The following is an 18,475-nucleotide window of genomic DNA, read 5'->3' as shown; positions in this document are numbered from 1 at the left end:
TATTAACAATTGAATTGTTATAATCAGTACTAATCAGTGATATCTAATATAAATTTTATATTGTCTTATTGTATATCTCTATATATATTATTTTTATTGTTAAGTAATCTAATATGATTTTATAATATACATTTTTTCAGAGATAGTCTATCTTTACAGTGGTGTCGGCTCAGAAAAATGGAAGATCATTTGTTCTACATCACCAGATATTAAAATTATTGAATTGATAGATGAATTACGTGAAGAAACATCTTCATAAACTTATAACGATACTTCTGAACACATTTCAGTTCAACGAACAAATCAAGGTATAATTTAAGCTCATAACAAAAAGAGGCATCCACATTTTTGTAAATATTTCTTTTCGTCGCCATAAGATTTATGAATATTGTTACAGCAATATATATATTCGTAAATATTAGTTATATATATCATTATGTGAAACACTCAATTATAAATCGTTACTATTATTTTTAATGAATTAATTTTTTGTTTTATTAGAGATACTCTAAACACACCCATAACACAATTTACATTTAGATATATAAATAATAGGACGGTTAGAAACAATGATAGGATAAGTAGAGCTTCCAGTGGAAGTAAATCTCCTTCTGATGATAGATCTTTGATTGAAGAACCAAATGAAATAATTTATCCAGATAATAATTCTTCATCCAAAAACAGCGGTGATCCCTGTGCCGCTTACAGTAGACCTAGACCATTAATGTGTCTTATATTTCTTGTTAAGTTACAAGTCGTATGCAGTTATCATATGTTTACAATAACGAATTGTAGACATATAATAAAGTTAATATCTGGTGATGCAGGACGAGATAATTTTATATTTTTCTGACCCAACGTCATTGTAAAAATGTATATTATAAAATCATATTAGATTGATTAACAATAAAAATAATATATATATACAAATATACAATAAGACAATATAAAACTTATATTAGATGTGACTGATTAGTACTAGTTATAACAATTTAATTATTAATATTAAAGCTATCTATGTGGATAACATATATTTTGTGAAGAATATTTGAGAATAGTAAGTCCTAAGTGAAAAAAATACCAACATGCAAGTAAATAATTACTCTAATTTCATGTACACGAGTTTTCTTTTAATTACATTATTAATTATTAACCATTTGCATCCGTAAGCGGAATATTTCGCACAGGACGATCCGTGAGCAACGACTTTCATTTGTCATGAGTAGAGTCGTAATTCAAATAAGTTAAAGAGCTAATCAGATTATTTCACGCGAAAAAGAAGATAAAATTTTATAATTTCATAGAAGAACTTAATTATCTGTAATTTTTTCTTATTATATTTTGTAGTGTAATAATTTTTCTATATGATTCTTTTTTCTTGATTATAATATTGAAAGAATTAAGTGAACAAAATAATAGTTCTAATATTTTTAAATAGACATATATATATATATATATACATAAATATATATATCACCAGAATATAAGTTATTCGACTTTTTTCTGTGATGATTGAAAAAGTATTAAAAATTACATGACGTTGACAACTTATAAATACTTAATTTCTTGTTATTATACTATTATTAAGATAAGTGTGCTTTTTTTTATTTAATAACTATAAAATAATTGTACTTTTGTGTGAAATTATAATAAAGATTAAGATTGATGTATCGTATGAAAATATTTATCGTATACTAATAAATATGAAGAAACACATTTCTATAATTTTGATAATTTTATATTCCTTTTTAATTTACAAGGAATATGCTTCATATATTGAATATAGTTTCTTAATTTGTACTGCGCGCGTGAAGATCTATAAATTTGAAGCGCGAATCACTCATTGGAGTAGTTAACGTTCGATTTCCACTCTGCGAATTGGATTGGTTAATTCTATTTAAGCCACGCCTACTTTTGTGTTAGACAATGTAGGAGAAAAATGAAGTATATACTTTGTCGAAGAGAAAAAATAGCAATTTGCCATGAAGTCGGTATTCGGTTTCACGTTAAACATTGACGCGGGTGTAGAAGTACGTTCAAAAGGTGAACGGTGATAAATATATATGTATATAAACAAATCATTTTTAATCAAACAATTTTGACTGGAGAACGCTAATTAATCCACTGCATCGAAATCAAGTATCCTCTACGCTGTGTCATTGACTTGGGACGAAGTGTCAAAATCGCTCGAGTCCATCTTCGTCTTTGCCGACATTTGACCATAACAAAAATCATCAACCCGTTCGTTTGTAGTAATACATGTAACAAACAAAAGCTTAGTGATTTGGAAATTCGACTTTTCATCCGATCGTTATATATGATAGAAAATTACTATTTTCATAACGGTAGACGAAGGAATGAAAAGATGTATGTGACGCCAGTGCTATGTTTTCTTTTTGCTATGATATTGCATATAACGAGTATACCTTCGCAGTATTATCTTTAAAGAAATATCAGATTTGCGTGTTTGATAATATTATTGTATAATAATTAAAATTTGCTTTTATAATGTATAAATTTTCCTAAATATCGTGATATAGATAAAATTAAGAAGAGATTATGATTGTGATTGGTGTTCGTGTTTGTTATTGAAATGAATATGTTAATTATCTCATAAGATGGTGGTTATTTAATATTGTGATTTTTTGATGTCGGGTATATCATTATTAGAGTATATCAACGGATGAGTATGCATTATAAAAACAAATGAGATATAATAATAGGTTGTCCTATTATATTTACCTTATACCAAAGAAGATTTCTAAAGTGAAAAATAGCGTGAAATGCAATGCATTAATCATATTCGTTCATTTTCTAATTAAAGTCTAAAAATTACTGCAATGTTTTCATAACTTATCTACAATTGGTAATACTAAAATGAAATATGATTTTAGGTTGGTTTCCACATATTCCTATTAAATATGTAAAGATACAAACAACATTGTTTAATACTGTTGATTTCTTGGAATATATTTCATCATGACATTACACAAAGGGTGCAAAGAAACACTTAAAAAGATGTATCAAATAAAAGTCTTTTTTCACTGATCACAACTTATTGAGATTGGAGAGTGATGCCGGTTCATCAGATCAATGTTAATCCGCCTGACTGGCAACCACCTCTATCTCTTGGTCCTTCCACAAATAATAGTCCTGCTGGAGGAGAAGGATTACCAGAATGGACTCCACGGGTATGGTAATCTTCACAAAAAAAGTATAAGTAATAATAATAAAAAATATATAAATTGTACTATTGATATTATATATATTGTTTTCCTTTTAGGAATCAGCATATGCCACAGTTGTTACGATCATACCAGAGCATTGCCATTCATCTGTAAGCACACTATCTTCGAGCAATCATGATATTTGTCGGTATGTATATCATATTATAATTATTTTTTCTTCCTACCAATAGATATAAATATTAATAATATATTATTCTACATAGAATCTGCCATTGCGAAGGAGAAGAAGGTGCTCCATTGTTAGCACCATGTTATTGCAGTGGTAGCTTACGTTATGTGCACCAGGCATGCCTCCAACAATGGATAAAAGCATCAGATACACGTGCTTGTGAATTGTGCAAATTCACATTTATCATGCATGCTAAAACAAAACCTTTTTATGAGGTAGCAAATTTAAACGTTGATATATTTGAGCAATTGATATATTAAGCCAACATTGATATATTTAGCAATAAATTTAATTTATTATTAAATAATTAAATAAATTATCAAAATCTTTTTTTTTTTTTTTAATTTATATTTTCAGTGGGAAAAATTAGAAATGTCTGCTTTGGAGGTACGTAAATTGTGGTGTGCAGTGGCTTTCCATGCAGTAGCTGCACTTTGTGTAGCTTGGTCCTTATACGTACTTGTCGAACGTTCAGTGGAGGAAGCTCGCCGTGGATTTGTAGATTGGTCCTTTTGGACTAAACTAATTGTTGTTGTAATAGGCTCTACTGGAGGTTTAGTTTTTATGTATATTCAATGCAAAGCATATATTACATTATGCAGAAAGTGGCGAGCATTTAACAGGTACATTTTTATTAGTACTTTATCTGCAAATTATTTATTTAACAAAATTTGATACTAAATATGTCAAAATTAAATTTATGTCACTAAGAGATTAATATTTATTTTTTTACCACATAGAGTGATATTTATTCAAAATGCTCCGGAGAAAGTGGTGCTTCCTCCCTCACCTACAGACTCTTTAAGAGAAATGTCATTGCCTCTAAAGGATCCAACTGCCTCCATGCCAGAGCTCAATCGTACCCTATTGCCCCGTACTATAGATCCTCCATGTGCCTCACAAATGGTAAAACCAGAATGTGTTGCGCCTTCACAGAGGCATGACGCCCAATTAAAACTTTATGTCTTTGATAAATTGTCTTCTTCTGAAGACAATCTATAATAAACTAAAAATGAAACGAATGCTAACTACACGAATGTAATTGGCAAAGTTTAATTTACGTATAAATGAACGGGTGAAGTGGTGATTTTAGAATATATTACGATTTCGAAAATTGAAATTCTCTTTTCGAAAACGTCAAGTATCCGCCCCCGTGAAGCACTTTTATTTCGAACTTAGTACTTCAGTGCTTACAATAAGAATGGGATAGCTGAAAGTGCTCGGTTAAAATACTGACATTTTTCTCAGACAATTGTGTACATAATTATTGTATCTGTGATGTTATTAAATAAACTTTACCATATTTAAACAATATGATTACTCGTCTCCTTTTTCAAAATTTTGGTATATAAATAATTAACTATATATGTAGATTATAAATTGTTTATGCAAAGTGTTCTATAGAATTAATTATATATTATATAATTATATGTTGCATATATAAAAGTAGTAAAAATAAATGTCTTATTTTAGATACTAATTAGACTTAATGTTTAAAATATTTGATTTCCTATTACTATCACGGTAAATACGCAATAGTTACGAGATTGGAGTAATTAAAACAAATAGGGTAATATAATTTTGGCGAAGTTCATAAATTTCTATTTACTTGTAATAGAAGTGATTTATTAATCAATATATATGTTAATTATAAAATTGGGGAACACATATTATGTTACATAATAAAAAAAATACAAAATCGAAACAATTCTCATATGAAATACAATACATATACATAGTAAAAATTGAGCTATTATGCTCTATGTTATCAACAATTTATAAAAGCAAACTAATATTGTTGCTAACATAAAAATGAAATATTTATCAATTAATAATGATCGAAATTAAGTTCAACTTAGAAGCTATGTAATTATCATTTTAAAGGAAATTAAAACACAACCATTAACTCGACATTGCTTGCGTTACAATATGATAATAATTATTTCGAAAACAACATCGATTATCCAATTCTCACCTACGTGTAGATTGCTACGTGCAAATACCCTGCTCTGAACATGAAATATATAGACCATTTTCGAAGAGAATAAATAAAAAAACCTGTAAGAAATGTCATGTTGATATAAGATTCGAAATACTAACTACAAAACATTTATCCAATTTTCAAATTTAATTGGCGCTGTTGTTCCGATTAATGCAATATATGCTCAACAGAGAGCGCTGATAATACCGACACTAGCGCACATATAAACAACGAACGCATAACGAAAGTCTTTCTTGCCTACATGAATGTAGTCTTCCTACTTTTGGGTATTATAAAATCGAGGTTCAAACCGTTAGCTTTAATTCTGAGGTAAGTCAATAATATGTAATCCAAATATTATTAACGAATGAAATGTAATCGTCATATAAATTGTGTAAAGTTATAAAATAAGATGCTTAAGGTTTTATTTAAAAGTAACAGTTTACTTTATATATTTATTGTACGAAGAAAACTAGTATCATAAATTATTCAACCGCGAGGCAAACGATGCCACAAAGAACGCGTACTAAGTAACCAATTCATTTTTGTTTCATTAAATTTCGTTTGGCTTTTTATATATAACAAAAATTCTTCGATTCCACTAAAACACACAAATATATTAATTTATTTCTATGTAAAAGTTCATTTATTTTCTTCTAAATTGAACATATATGTTTTATGATATCAACAAGATGGCGGTTTCGTTACGTGTGCAATCTTATTGAAAATCGTTAATACCATGATTATATATATTTAATATAAAATATTTTTATATTTATAATATCTTCTAGAAGTTTCATTTCTAAATATTTTATCTAAATCCATGCATTTAATACTTTCAATTACAAATTTTATTAAGGTAAAATAATTCCATCATCTTTCTAGGTTGTAATAACATACTTTAGCATCTTAACATGGCAGATAACGATGATCTTTTGGATTACGAAGATGAGGAACAAACTGAACAAGTAGTCGATGGAAGTGGAGATGTCCCTGCTAAGAAAGAAGTAAAAGGCACATATGTGTCTATTCACAGCAGTGGTTTTAGGGATTTTCTTCTTAAACCAGAAATATTAAGAGCGATTGTTGATTGTGGATTCGAGCATCCTTCTGAAGGTAATTAATATATTTGTGGTTTGTTTGAATGTTAATAGATATTTTCTCTTATTATTATATTATAATTATTTGAGAATATAATAGGATGATAATTGATAGGGACAACAGATTAATTTAATGAATGATTTATCATTTCTGAATAATGCAAGAATTTTTTTTTTTTTATTATATGTTTAAGCGTGTTTGTAAACCATTAATATTTTTACAGTACAACATGAATGTATTCCTCAAGCTGTACTTGGTATGGATATTTTGTGTCAAGCAAAATCTGGTATGGGAAAGACCGCTGTATTTGTATTAGCCACATTGCAACAGTTGGAATTAACAGAGAACCAAGTCTATGTCTTAGTAATGTGTCACACGAGAGAGCTTGCATTTCAAATTAGTAAAGAATATGAGAGATTCAGCAAATATATGCCTTATGTAAAGGTATGTTAAATATTTTTATTAATAATATTAAAGAAAACTAATTTTTTACTACTGACTTTATAAAACATCAAGTATTTCATTTCAAAATAAAGAATCTTCAAATGATGTATTACATATCTTAATTATGTTGATGACACCATTTTACCACTACCCACAACTGATGAAGATTCTTTCAAATTATTTATATTTTATAACTTAATAAAGAATAATAAAGGAGGTTTCAGATTAAAATATACTTTTTATAAAGCATAATATGTACCCAATTTCTTAAATCAGGTAGCCGTTTTTTTTGGTGGATTACCAATTCAAAAGGATGAAGAAGTTTTGAAGAATACTTGCCCTCATATTGTAGTAGGCACTCCAGGTCGTATTCTTGCTCTTGTTCGGAATAAAAAGTTGAACCTTAAACATTTGAAGCACTTCATACTTGATGAATGCGACAAGATGCTTGAATTGTTAGGTAAGTTATTAAACATTTAATTGTTTTTGCTTACTTCTTTTATTACGTTTAGATACATGAATAACATTTGTTTTATTTTTATTTGCAGACATGCGCAGGGATGTACAGGAGATATTTAGAAGCACACCACATGGTAAACAAGTCATGATGTTCAGCGCTACACTGTCCAAAGAGATCCGCCCTGTCTGCAAGAAATTTATGCAAGATGTAATTAGACAATCTTCCTCTTCACTTCGATCTTCAATTGCTTCTACTTCGTTGGCCTTATATTCACACCCAGGACAAAGATCAGACTACATTACAAATATCGTTGAAGGCGCACCCGCGGGTTAGGCTAGTTAGACAGCAGTCGGAAGAAATGATACAGAATTCAGTATTGAAAGCCCCTCGATATCTCTTGGCATCGGCACACTCATGATCTACAATATGAGCGTAACAACTTCACGCTCTAATGTTCTGTTGTTACTCAACAATGTCTACATTTTAAAAAGTGGAACCCTTCTCGTACTTCCCTCTTGAGTCGATCAAGACAGCTCAACAGCACTTTAAAAAAAAATCCGGTTTAGTTCTGATGTTAAAAATTCTCTAACCTTATGCTACGCATCCAAATTATCGATCTGTAAAATATCTTTGGTATATGAAAGTCTGAGGAAAACGATAGGGGATAGGATGGGTGAAGGGAGCTATTCAGCATCAGATGTGGGCGAATCGCTAGGGAGGGTGAACGTTTCTTACAAGTATTAGAGCCGTAATGAAAAAATTAAAAAATCTGGGTGGGGGGCGAAGAAGACATCAAGACAACCTGAAGAGAGAAGAGTGCAAGAAAGAAGATGCAAGAGGATTTGTGGGAAAGGGGTTTAGTTAGGGACGAGAAATACAACAACAATTGCGTAGCACATGATATTCGCGATTATAAAATCGTTATCAAAATATATTTTGTCTTGTCTCGCGAGAGGGTGAAGCTCTGTACGCGTTTAATCTCATATTCTGGGGTTATATCGAAATACGATTGATTGATAGGACTGAGAAACTACAAACAATGGAAGTGTCAATCATTGACCCATGATGGGAAGTCAGAAATATCTCGTATATCATGATTTATGAGCATGCTCTTTGTGTTTCACGACTGTGAACATAACTCCTTAAATAAGTCGCGATGTTAGAAAATATCGAAGGCCTTGAGCTTTACGATATACGAACATGCCCACAATAAAATAACCAAGGCCAATTCTGGGCATGTCTTCGATGTACCAGAAATTTGGCAGAAGAGGTTTGGCATCGAGTGGCCAGCGGATATGACTGAACATTCATGGGTGCGCCATCTTAGTTCTCTTGAGGTGACTGCTTGCTGAGTTTTCATTGTTGGCACTACCCAGAGGTGGAAGTCGCCGAACCGTATGTAACCAATATGCATAATCTGAACGACGAAATGTGCAGATCTTGAAACTAGAAAAACGAAAGTCTCATGAGGCTTTCATGTGCTGTGCCTTTTTATGAATAATGAGATAAAATTTCTCCTTTGAGAGAAAAAAAATAATTCCACTTACACTATATATCTACTCGTATATTATGGTATTTTACTTCAAGAAAACATTTATCCAAGTGTTCATTTTATATTTGATAAATAGATTATATATTTTCGTATTTGAAATATTCTAAATGCATAGAAAACAATTGTATTTATTTTTCTATCTTTTATTTGTTATTTTGTTTATCGTTTGTGTTAACGAGTCATTATTTTGAATCGTTTATTCCTCATATTTAGTTTTTTCTTTCTTTTTTCTTTTTCTTTTTTTTTAGGTTTAAAGTAACAAACAGTAGCAAAAAAAATTTGGAAAATTAATTGTTATAGAGTCTGAAATTGATTCAGGCACTTCAATCATTAAAATAGGAAATTATCTTACAAAAAAATTCTTTGCGCAGCCCATGGAAGTCTATGTTGACGACGAAGCGAAGCTCACATTACATGGCCTACAACAACATTACGTGAAACTCAAAGAAAATGAGAAAAACAAGAAGCTTTTTGAATTGTTAGATGTTCTTGAATTCAATCAGGTCTGTTTACAATTGTAATTAAAATTCTGCATACATGTAAATTATTTTATACATACAAAATTAATTAATATTTATTATTTTATAGGTAGTGATATTTGTAAAATCAGTGCAAAGATGCATGGCTCTTGCACAACTTTTAACAGAACAAAATTTTCCTGCTATTGGTATCCACAGAGGAATGACGCAAGAAGAACGTTTATCAAGATACCAACAATTCAAAGATTTCCAAAAAGTAAGTATATATTCAACCATATGACATATTCACTACTGCAAAATATTCTTTTTAACAAAGAAAATCTTTCTCTTTAGCGAATTTTAGTAGCCACTAATTTATTCGGACGAGGAATGGACATTGAACGTGTTAATATTGTATTTAATTATGACATGCCCGAAGATTCTGATACATACCTCCACAGAGTAGCACGAGCTGGACGTTTTGGTACAAAGGTAAAAAGACATAATTTTCTTTTTTACAGTGAATTTTTTTTTCCAGATATATAATAGTTTGCTTCATTTATATGTATATATGTAGGGTCTTGCTATCACGTTAGTAAGCGATGAAAATGATGCCAAAATATTGAACGATGTACAAGAACGTTTTGATGTAAACATTACAGAATTGCCAGATGAAATAGATCTTGCATCATATAGTAAGTGTTGTGAAATATATTTGCATATTTCTCTTTATTTGTAAAGCGTAAAAATATATATATTAATATAATTGTTTTAATATATTACAGTTGAAGGACGATAAATCAGATCTCAGTGCAAATCAAGTTTAAGCTTTATTAGGTATGTATACTTATGTTTTATATTTAGTTTAAGAATAAGATTTTCACGTAATTTTAATTTTCTGTTTAGATTTCATATAGTACGACTGTTCTTACAATTGATGTAGGATGAAGATAAATAACTCAAACAAAGAATAGATTAAACAGACAATATATACTTTTTGCAGTATATCTGTGCTATTCGTAACTCGTGTTTCATATAAATGCGCAGTTTATTTTCCTCAAAAACCAGAAATTTAATGAATATGAAACACATTGGTATGATCGCACTATCATAAATGTTCTTTTAAATTTCACAATAAAATATAAAAATGTCGATAAATATTACTGTAATTTTATTCCACGTTTAATTATTAAATATATATAGTAGTTATAATCATGTAAATTTAATCACTCCAATAAATGTAAATGATACAAATAAATTTGTTTTCTTTTTTAAAAGGAATGTGTATTATATTAAACTTACCTACCAATAAAATGAAGAGAAACGTGTTAAAAAAAACTGTATTTAACAAACTTCTTAAAAGACTCAAGTTGATAAATATTACAACTTATAACCGGTTTTTGTACTATTTTTATATTGCGTAAAAGCATAAATATTTAAAACTAGTAATATTATGAAAAGAGAAAATAACAATTATATATATTTTAATTTAGGGATATCTCATAATAAATAAAAGCCAATTATATAAGAAAAAAAATTAATTATTATTATTTAATACGTGGTTTATTTTGAGCTTTGTTTCCTCCTTGATTACCGCTACCCCGACCCAATGATGCTGAACCTCTACCACCACGTCCAAAAGTACCTGCAAAATATATATTCTATTAGTATACAATTATATTTTCAGTTAATAAACTGTCATACCTCTACCACCTCCTCTTCCTCTTTGATTTTGTCCTCTTCCTTTCATTTCACCACGTCCTCTTGATTTCATTTGTACATCTTCTTTAACCATATCTATTACTTCATCTGGTATTCTGAGATATTTAATAGTACTACCACGAATATAACATTCTGGCATTCTCCAAAATTTGTCGCCATCCTAAATATATATAAATATATATAAATTATATATATATATATAATGAAAAAATATAAAATAATAATTTTAAAATATACATCTTACCCTTGACGTACAAATAACTTCTCTAAGATTAATATTCATCCAATTGTCACAACTAACTAAGTGACCATTGTAAGTTTCTCCATTTTTTAATTCTACAAGCTGTAAAGTATTATAACATTCAATAATATATCATTTATAGTAACTTTGTCATTTTAAGGTTATAATATTACCATAGGATGATTTTGTGCAGTTCTTAATAAAGATAATGGTAACTGAAAATTAGTTATTGTTAATTTAGTTTAATACGTAAGTATAAAATAGAAGATAATTAATTAAGCAATGTGAATTTACCATGATTTTAATATAAATATCACTCTCCCGCCTTTTTATATTGTTATGAGCGAGCGAGATAATAAAACTTTGTTAATCCTATGAGTGTTGAAATGACAATACGCCATGTTCTGAAAAGAACATGGCCCATACACATAACAATTTTTATTGATTGGCTAATATTTTGTCCAACAAATAATACTAAATATAAACTATAAACTTTAATATTTTATATTTATTTATTCATTGAAGATCAAATATGTAATATATTTATTTTCTATTTCTTTGATCGTAACAATAGATAAAACAATCGTACAAATAAATAGAAACCGACACATAATTTTATGGCACTAACTTCAAGCGATTAAACTTCTCGCAAAATTTAACAGATTTATTATGCTTACGAAAAGCTTTTTTACTACTTTATTGCTGTTTTATGTTGACACTATCGTGATTTTGCGTGATATAATCATGTTATGCATTATCCAAAAGCGTATAATACAAAAAAGTTATTGCTTAACACGACAGTTCACTTCAAAGGTTATTTGTTGTCAATTAAATCAACCTGAAAAACATATATTACAATCTGATAGCAATTTTACGTCTATACAAAGAGATCCTACATTTTTAAAAATTGCTATAATTGGTGCACCAAATGCTGGGAAAAGCACTCTTATTAATAATCTTATAAATAGATCTGTAAGTATTCATAGTTATCTTTAAGGAAAAATGTAATTATAGCATTTATTAGATATCATAATTCATCATAAGAAGTTATGTTGTAGATATGTCCTACTTCATCAAAGGTTCATACAACTCAAGTAAAATGCGATGCAGTATATTCATCAGAAAATACGCAACTTGTTTTTATTGATACTCCTGGTCTTATAACACAAAAGGAACAAAAAAAGTATAAATTAAGTAGTAGCTATGAGAAAGATCCAAAGATTTCTACTCATATAGCAGATATTGTTGGAGTTGTACATGATGTATCAAATAGATACACCAGGAATAAGTTAAATAATAATATTCTTGATTTATTAAAAGCTTTAAAATCTGATACACCTACATTACTCATTATGAACAAAATTGATCAAGTAAAACATAAAGATAGGTTATTGGAAATTATTAAAGTACTTACAAATAAAACAAATTGGCCACATTTCTCTGATGTATTTTTAATATCTGCATTAACCTCTGATGGTATAGATAGTTTGAGAGTATGTATATTTAAATTCAAATTATTACAAAAAAATATATATATAATATTTTATATATCTGAATAATTTTTATTATATATTTTTTTATTTAATATCATGTGTTGCAGGAGTATTTAATTTCTTCTGCAAAACCTAAAGCTTGGCAGTATAATGAAGATACTTATACAGATCAATCTCTAGAAACAATCATACAACAAACAGTACGTGCAAAGTTAATGGATTTTCTCCCTCAGGAAATTCCTTACATTTCACGTTCAGTATTAGAATATTTGAAAATATATTCAGAAGGAGGCATCTGTGCTTCCATTATAATAGAATTACCTAATAAAAAAAAGAGTTCCATTGTAATTGGTCAACGAGCTAAACGTATAAAATTTATCGTCCAAGAATGTGAAAAAGAACTACAATATGCACTTCGAGCACCTGTAAAATTAAAAATATGTGTTAAATCCAAAAAATAAATCTAGTATTTGTTCTATTATATTTGTTCTTATAACATAAATTATATATGAAAAAACTATTCAAAGCATTCTACGCTAAAATCGTATGTATTTAATTTATGTATATATGTTCATTAATTATTCAATATATTTGTTATTTATTACATTATCAAATCAAGATATATACATTATTAAATTTGTAATGATTTTAATAACACAATATTTTTTCTTTTGAAATAAATACTTTCTCTCTTACACATTTTTTATGCCATTACTAACAATTTCAGCTTTTAATTTTAATGATTCACCCAGTATTTGTATTATTTTAATATTATTAATAATACTAACAATGACAAAACAATATTTATAGCTTTATTTTCATTTATGTTACATTAGCTTTAATATGTTTTTGGTTAGATGTGTATGTATATGCCAATGTCAAGTAAATACGCGTTGCGTTGTTTGATGCACGTGTTTAATCACAGCGTAAGAAATATAAATAAAAACTATAAAAAGTGGTCAATCTTTGACATATAATGGCTAATAGTAATTCTACAAATGTCCCTCAAATACAAATAAGGTTTATTACTAAACAGCAACAGTAAGTTGTTTTAATTATTTTAATCGTTGTACATATTTTTAGGTTATATTATGTACATATTTGTTTATATTTTTTATTTGTCTAGTATAATAATGAATAAGTATTAGTATACTTATTAATATAAGAATATATCTTATTGATATAAGAATAATAATAAATATTAATTTATACTTGTTTGTAGATTTGCTGTTCCAGATTATCCTTTGTCAGTACTTACATCTATTACAACAAATGAATTAAACAGTCTTGTAAATGAATTTTTAAAAGGTAAATTTAATATTCTTATGTTATATAGTTTTTGATGATATACCTATTGTAAAATTAATTTTTTTCCTTTTTTAGAGTCTCATCAGTTAGAAAAAGAAATAGATTTTGATTTCTTAATCTTCTCACAGTTTTTACGTAGTACATTATCTGAGCATATATCTGAAAAGAGTCTTTCTATTGAACAAGTCATAGACATTGAATATATCGAAAAACATCAGTCACCAGAACCACAGAATTGTCTTATTCATGATGATTGGGTTTCAGCAGTAGCTGTATGTCAAAAATGGTTAATATTAAAATATTTATTTGTGAGATTTTTTTCATTGATTTTTTTATAATATTTAAAATTAGATTTAATTATCTATTTTTTATAGGATATTGACAGGTTGTTATGATAATACATTGCATATATGGACATCTAAAGCAAAACATCAACTTGTAATACCTGGACATACATCTCCTATTAAAGCAGTAGCATGGGTATCTTTAAATGAAACCAATGGAAAATTTATTAGGTGAAGTTATAATAAAAAGTTTGAATTTTAATATGACATCCATTTGTACATACATATTTTAACTTTATAATTATATATATACTCTTTATTACAGTGCATCACATGATCAAACAGCTATAATATGGGATTGGAATATCAAAACTAATTCTGTAGATTGCATCCATGTGTGTAAAGGACACGAACGAGGATTAGAAGCAATTGGTGTAAATTATGACAAATCATTAATGGCGACAGGATCATGGGATACAATGTTAAAAATTTGGTCAACCTGTAAGTATTTTTTTCTTTCTTTTTTTCTATATGGTTTAAACGAGATAAAAGTAGTAAATGAAAATAGATGAAACAATAAAACAAAAGCATAAGAAATTCAAAAGAAAGTGAATCCAAAATAATATATCATTATGAAATCGAAGAAATTTAATTTAACTGTATATTCTGTAGGATGATGTATATATAACACAATCTGATACATTAATTATTTTTCGATATATAAGCTTCACAGAATGAAACAGAAGATGGTGAACCTAATGCAAAAAAATTAAAAGCAGATCATGGAAAAATAAAAGTGAGTAATATACTTTACTAGGTAAATCTTTTTTTGATGTTATGTATATATCATATATTAATATTTTTTGCAAAAATGTAACTATTAATCATAGGTACCTAAAAGAACAATGAAAGGTCACAAGGAAGCTATCAGTGGTATTGTATGGTCAGATAAAACAGAGCTTATAACATCATCATGGGATCATACTTTGAAAATATGGGATTCTGAATTAGGTGGAATGAAACATGAAATTATGGGAAATAAAAGCTTTTTTGATATCGATTACTCAGAATTATCTCGGACTGTTATAACAGCATCTGCTGATAAGCATGTCAGATTATATGATCCTAGATCAACAGGTACATAACTTTCAAATGATGCTAATTTTGTATTACATAGAAATATAATTTTAAATAATGACTTTATATCACCTAAAATTGATTTTACGATTTATTAGTTATTATTTTAATGAAATTTTTACAGAAGGAGCAGTTGTAAAAGCTATGTTTACTTCACATACACAATGGGTACAAACTGTTCGCTGGTCAAATGTAGATCATCATTTATTCCTTTCAGGAGCATATGATAATGAACTGAAACTTTGGGATACTAGAAGGTATATATATCTTATAGTATTGGTATTTCTTTAATGGCTGTACAAATTAAATCATGAATAACATATATGTTTACAGTCCTAAAGCACCCCTTTTTGATCTTTCTGGACATGAAGATAAAGTTCTGTGTTGTAACTGGTCAAATCCTAAACTAATAGTATCAGGTGGTGCTGATAATACTGTAAGGATATTTAAATCAAAGCAATTCGTGCATTGATTGTACTTTTATCTTGTACAATTTTAAATATATGAAAATATTCTACATTTTTGTACAATTTATAAATATATATATATATTTATTTATTTATTTATGCAGATACATAAATACATATATATATATATATATGTACATAAATATATATATATATATATTTATTTATATATATTTATGTAGGTAATTTTCTATATTAACTTATTCAACAAAAATTCAGTGCAACATATAAAGTCAAAGTTTTAAAATTTTTTATTAAACTTGTTTGTGAATTTGTTAAATTTCATGATCATTACGATCATATATTTACAGAAAACATTCATTGAAAGAAAAGGTTGTAAAAGATCATTGCAAAAAAAAGATTATAGAATTTGCAGTCGGACAATTTATTTTGCAATACTATAAAATCGTTAATGAAAATGATGTAATTGTCTTGATATATTACCAACAGAAATTTCTAAGCACAAGTTTCCTTTATTGCACATAAACTATCATAAAATGTAATTTTAAAATAATCAAAGTAATATCTTTGTAAATATTGAAAAGTATCGGATTTTGTATTGCCAATATCCAAATATGGTATGATTGCTTTCGAAAGTTATTTAATCGCATTAAATAAAATTACGGACAATTAATATATTAGATGCTGGGGGTATATCACATGAAGCTAGAGGATAATGTGGGGGCATGGATTCAGTATTAAATACAAAGGACAGTTTTGCGCATTCTATTGCACATGCTGTATACTATAATACATTAGTAAATATTATAATATTCCGTACCAAAGTTTATGAAAAAAAATTATGTTCAATTAAGCTCTTTCATTTCTTACGGAGAGTCTTAGGGTTCCGCCATTTTAGAAGACATATACTAATCGCTATTCGATTTTGTAGAAAGCATATCAGTACGAAGTATATATAAACGGAGCTAGTGATTTGTATGAGAGGAAGTTTATTTCGTAGACCCTTATTCTATCCGCTGTAACTACAGTTTTCAAAGCCGTAAAAGAGTCTGTCTTAAGATTAATAAAAATATGTGAGTGTGTGTACGTGTGTATTATCATTCGTTTCATTATCCAGAGAAAATTTCTTTTTTGTAAATCGATTTCATGTAGTACAAAATTATTGCAAATGTATATAATGTATTTGGGGATTCATCTTTCGAATTGAACGCTTTCGTTCATTGATATATGCTTATTAGTTTGTTTGTTTAGCTTTTTTTTTTTTAATAAAAAAGTAGGAAAGGAAAAGAAAAGAATTAATCAAATAAATCCCCAAAACAGATCGTTTATTGATCAAAAATAAGGGACGATAATAATTAGGAATTTGATTTTTTTTTCATTTTGAATATACCAAACCATAGTCGTAAGTAACTCTAAGACTGATCGGTGCACGTTCCTATACAACGTATAGGATGGCAGAGAGCGTGCACTCGCAGTGTGCAGTTTTACAGTAACAGTGTCTGCAGTCGGTGTCGTGTAATAGGCAGATGATTTTGAAGTATGCATAGTGAATGTATGCATATACCTACACACCACGTGCTCTTTCTCACACATTCTCTCTTTCTTTCTCTTTCTCTCCCTCAATCTCTCTCGCGCGTGCGCTTACATTTTTTCATTTTCTCACTCTTTTTTCTTTTGTTTTGTTTTTTTTCTGTTCTAGAAGATCCTATCTAACCCCCACATTATCTCACACAAAGACTAGCGTTTTTAAACGATCCAAAATAAACTAAGGGCACTTTTAGTGTGGCTTATGCCCTGTCCTTATTCAAGTTTCATGGAAAATCTAATTCTGACCGTTGTTAAACTTTGTTTTATTACAGCACCTATCGACTTCTAAGAGTCCCTATCTTAATTAGCTATGACACACTTGCCTTAATCTAAGTTTCGTTACGTGCTATACCTCGCCATCTTAAAGTATCTGAATCTGTATAAATCGATCCTTGTACGCGTAAGTCTCCAACGTCGTTTTCGTGTTTGGGTTCTCATTGGTCGCACACCGCATAACAATATATATATAGTGGAAAGAAAAAAAAGAATAATAATAAGCAGACAGTGTTATGTTGTTTGGAGAATTACATGTCCATCTTTCATTATTAATTATCAACATAAAGGAATTGAGTACATTAAATGAAACAACAAAATAAAATAGAAATAGAAAAAAGAAAGAAAACGGGAAAAGGGAATGGCATGGGATGATTCGCGGGGACGGGGAAATAGGATGTTCAAAATAGATAGAAATCAAGATCATTACAAACTACAACCTTTGCTTAACAATGTAAAACAATGACTTCAAACTTCGTAAACTAAAGACTGTACAAGTCGAAGTACGATCATGTTCTCGATATAACATCGAGTCAACATGGACTCGTTTTCTTCTTTTATCTGCTTTGTCATTCATTCTTGCAAGTAG

At 28.5% G+C, this 18,475-nt stretch overlaps 5 protein-coding genes across 9 annotated transcripts; 4 read left to right on the top strand and 1 right to left on the bottom strand.

Annotated features, from left to right (window-relative positions):
- The first annotated feature begins 1,867 nt into the window (after nucleotides 1-1,867).
- LOC118439576 (E3 ubiquitin-protein ligase MARCHF8) lies at nucleotides 1,868-4,735 on the top strand. 5 transcript variants are annotated; one of them, XM_035861290.2, is made up of 6 exons: nucleotides 1,868-2,367; nucleotides 2,895-3,196; nucleotides 3,284-3,375; nucleotides 3,452-3,632; nucleotides 3,775-4,040; nucleotides 4,158-4,735. In XM_035861290.2, the coding sequence occupies exons 2-6, from the start codon at nucleotides 3,179-3,181 to the stop codon at nucleotides 4,417-4,419; spliced, it is 819 nt and encodes a 272-aa protein (XP_035717183.1). In that variant the 5' UTR covers nucleotides 1,868-2,367; nucleotides 2,895-3,178; the 3' UTR covers nucleotides 4,420-4,735. The 5 variants fall into 5 exon arrangements, with proteins under 5 accessions (XP_035717183.1, XP_035717180.1, XP_035717179.1 ...); XM_035861287.2 differs by having other exon boundaries at nucleotides 1,888-2,043; nucleotides 2,895-3,191; nucleotides 4,158-4,733; XM_035861286.2 differs by having other exon boundaries at nucleotides 1,888-2,367; nucleotides 2,895-3,191; nucleotides 4,158-4,733.
- Nucleotides 4,736-5,605: 870 nt separating this feature from the next.
- Nucleotides 5,606-10,458, top strand: Hel25E (ATP-dependent RNA helicase 25E). The gene is made up of 11 exons (XM_035888297.2): nucleotides 5,606-5,728; nucleotides 6,284-6,514; nucleotides 6,723-6,943; nucleotides 7,220-7,403; nucleotides 7,492-7,610; nucleotides 9,327-9,458; nucleotides 9,544-9,690; nucleotides 9,768-9,905; nucleotides 9,991-10,108; nucleotides 10,199-10,250; nucleotides 10,320-10,458. The coding sequence occupies exons 2-10, from the start codon at nucleotides 6,313-6,315 to the stop codon at nucleotides 10,210-10,212; spliced, it is 1,275 nt and encodes a 424-aa protein (XP_035744190.1). The 5' UTR covers nucleotides 5,606-5,728; nucleotides 6,284-6,312; the 3' UTR covers nucleotides 10,213-10,250; nucleotides 10,320-10,458.
- LOC118451585 (U6 snRNA-associated Sm-like protein LSm4) lies at nucleotides 10,231-11,809 on the bottom strand. The gene is made up of 5 exons (XM_035888300.2): nucleotides 11,671-11,809; nucleotides 11,550-11,591; nucleotides 11,380-11,478; nucleotides 11,118-11,295; nucleotides 10,231-11,058 (listed from the first exon to the last, which is right to left on the bottom strand). The coding sequence occupies exons 1-5, from the start codon at nucleotides 11,671-11,673 to the stop codon at nucleotides 10,961-10,963; spliced, it is 420 nt and encodes a 139-aa protein (XP_035744193.1). The 5' UTR covers nucleotides 11,674-11,809; the 3' UTR covers nucleotides 10,231-10,960.
- Nucleotides 11,810-11,896: 87 nt separating this feature from the next.
- On the top strand, nucleotides 11,897-13,472 carry LOC118451584 (GTPase Era, mitochondrial). The gene is made up of 3 exons (XM_035888299.2): nucleotides 11,897-12,348; nucleotides 12,435-12,869; nucleotides 12,977-13,472. Exons 1-3 carry the CDS (start codon nucleotides 12,046-12,048, stop codon nucleotides 13,328-13,330), a joined length of 1,092 nt encoding a protein of 363 aa, XP_035744192.1. The 5' UTR covers nucleotides 11,897-12,045; the 3' UTR covers nucleotides 13,331-13,472.
- A 142-nt stretch (nucleotides 13,473-13,614) lies between these two features.
- Nucleotides 13,615-18,110, top strand: LOC118451583 (ribosome biogenesis protein WDR12 homolog). The gene is made up of 9 exons (XM_035888298.2): nucleotides 13,615-13,910; nucleotides 14,092-14,177; nucleotides 14,253-14,463; nucleotides 14,552-14,692; nucleotides 14,787-14,962; nucleotides 15,187-15,257; nucleotides 15,352-15,598; nucleotides 15,723-15,855; nucleotides 15,932-18,110. The coding sequence occupies exons 1-9, from the start codon at nucleotides 13,846-13,848 to the stop codon at nucleotides 16,068-16,070; spliced, it is 1,269 nt and encodes a 422-aa protein (XP_035744191.1). The 5' UTR covers nucleotides 13,615-13,845; the 3' UTR covers nucleotides 16,071-18,110.
- The last annotated feature ends 365 nt before the right edge of the window (nucleotides 18,111-18,475 follow it).

This window comes from Vespa mandarinia, chromosome 2 (genome assembly GCF_050613455.1).
Source record: "Vespa mandarinia isolate Hongniang chromosome 2, ASM5061345v1, whole genome shotgun sequence".
Taxonomy (NCBI): Eukaryota; Metazoa; Arthropoda; class Insecta; order Hymenoptera; family Vespidae; genus Vespa; species Vespa mandarinia.
Note: the sequence above shows the minus strand (reverse complement) of the source record. Positions and strands in the feature narration are given on the sequence as shown.

Excerpts from the sequence above, each read along its gene's own strand:
- LOC118439576 (XM_035861287.2), top strand. The coding sequence starts at position 3,075 with ATGCCGGTTCATCAGATCAATGTTAATCCGCCTGACTGGCAACCACCT. Across the intron at positions 3,192-3,283 it reads TACCAGAATGGACTCCACGG|GAATCAGCATATGCCACAGT; the intron begins GTATGGTAATCT and ends TTTTCCTTTTAG. Across the intron at positions 3,633-3,774 it reads AAACAAAACCTTTTTATGAG|TGGGAAAAATTAGAAATGTC; the intron begins GTAGCAAATTTA and ends TTATATTTTCAG.
- LOC118451584 (XM_035888299.2), top strand. The coding sequence starts at position 12,046 with ATGCTTACGAAAAGCTTTTTTACTACTTTATTGCTGTTTTATGTTGAC. Across the intron at positions 12,349-12,434 it reads ATAATCTTATAAATAGATCT|ATATGTCCTACTTCATCAAA; the intron begins GTAAGTATTCAT and ends GTTATGTTGTAG. Across the intron at positions 12,870-12,976 it reads ATGGTATAGATAGTTTGAGA|GAGTATTTAATTTCTTCTGC; the intron begins GTATGTATATTT and ends CATGTGTTGCAG.
- Hel25E (XM_035888297.2), top strand. The coding sequence starts at position 6,313 with ATGGCAGATAACGATGATCTTTTGGATTACGAAGATGAGGAACAAACT. Across the intron at positions 6,944-7,219 it reads AATATATGCCTTATGTAAAG|GTAGCCGTTTTTTTTGGTGG; the intron begins GTATGTTAAATA and ends TTCTTAAATCAG. Across the intron at positions 7,611-9,326 it reads GCAAGAAATTTATGCAAGAT|CCCATGGAAGTCTATGTTGA; the intron begins GTAATTAGACAA and ends TTCTTTGCGCAG.
- LOC118451585 (XM_035888300.2), bottom strand. Across the intron at positions 11,479-11,549 it reads CTGCACAAAATCATCCTATG|CTTGTAGAATTAAAAAATGG; the intron begins GTAATATTATAA and ends AATACTTTACAG. Across the intron at positions 11,059-11,117 it reads AGGAAGAGGAGGTGGTAGAG|GTACTTTTGGACGTGGTGGT; the intron begins GTATGACAGTTT and ends TATATTTTGCAG.
- LOC118451583 (XM_035888298.2), top strand. The coding sequence starts at position 13,846 with ATGGCTAATAGTAATTCTACAAATGTCCCTCAAATACAAATAAGGTTT. Across the intron at positions 13,911-14,091 it reads TTTATTACTAAACAGCAACA|ATTTGCTGTTCCAGATTATC; the intron begins GTAAGTTGTTTT and ends ACTTGTTTGTAG. Across the intron at positions 15,258-15,351 it reads CAGATCATGGAAAAATAAAA|GTACCTAAAAGAACAATGAA; the intron begins GTGAGTAATATA and ends TATTAATCATAG.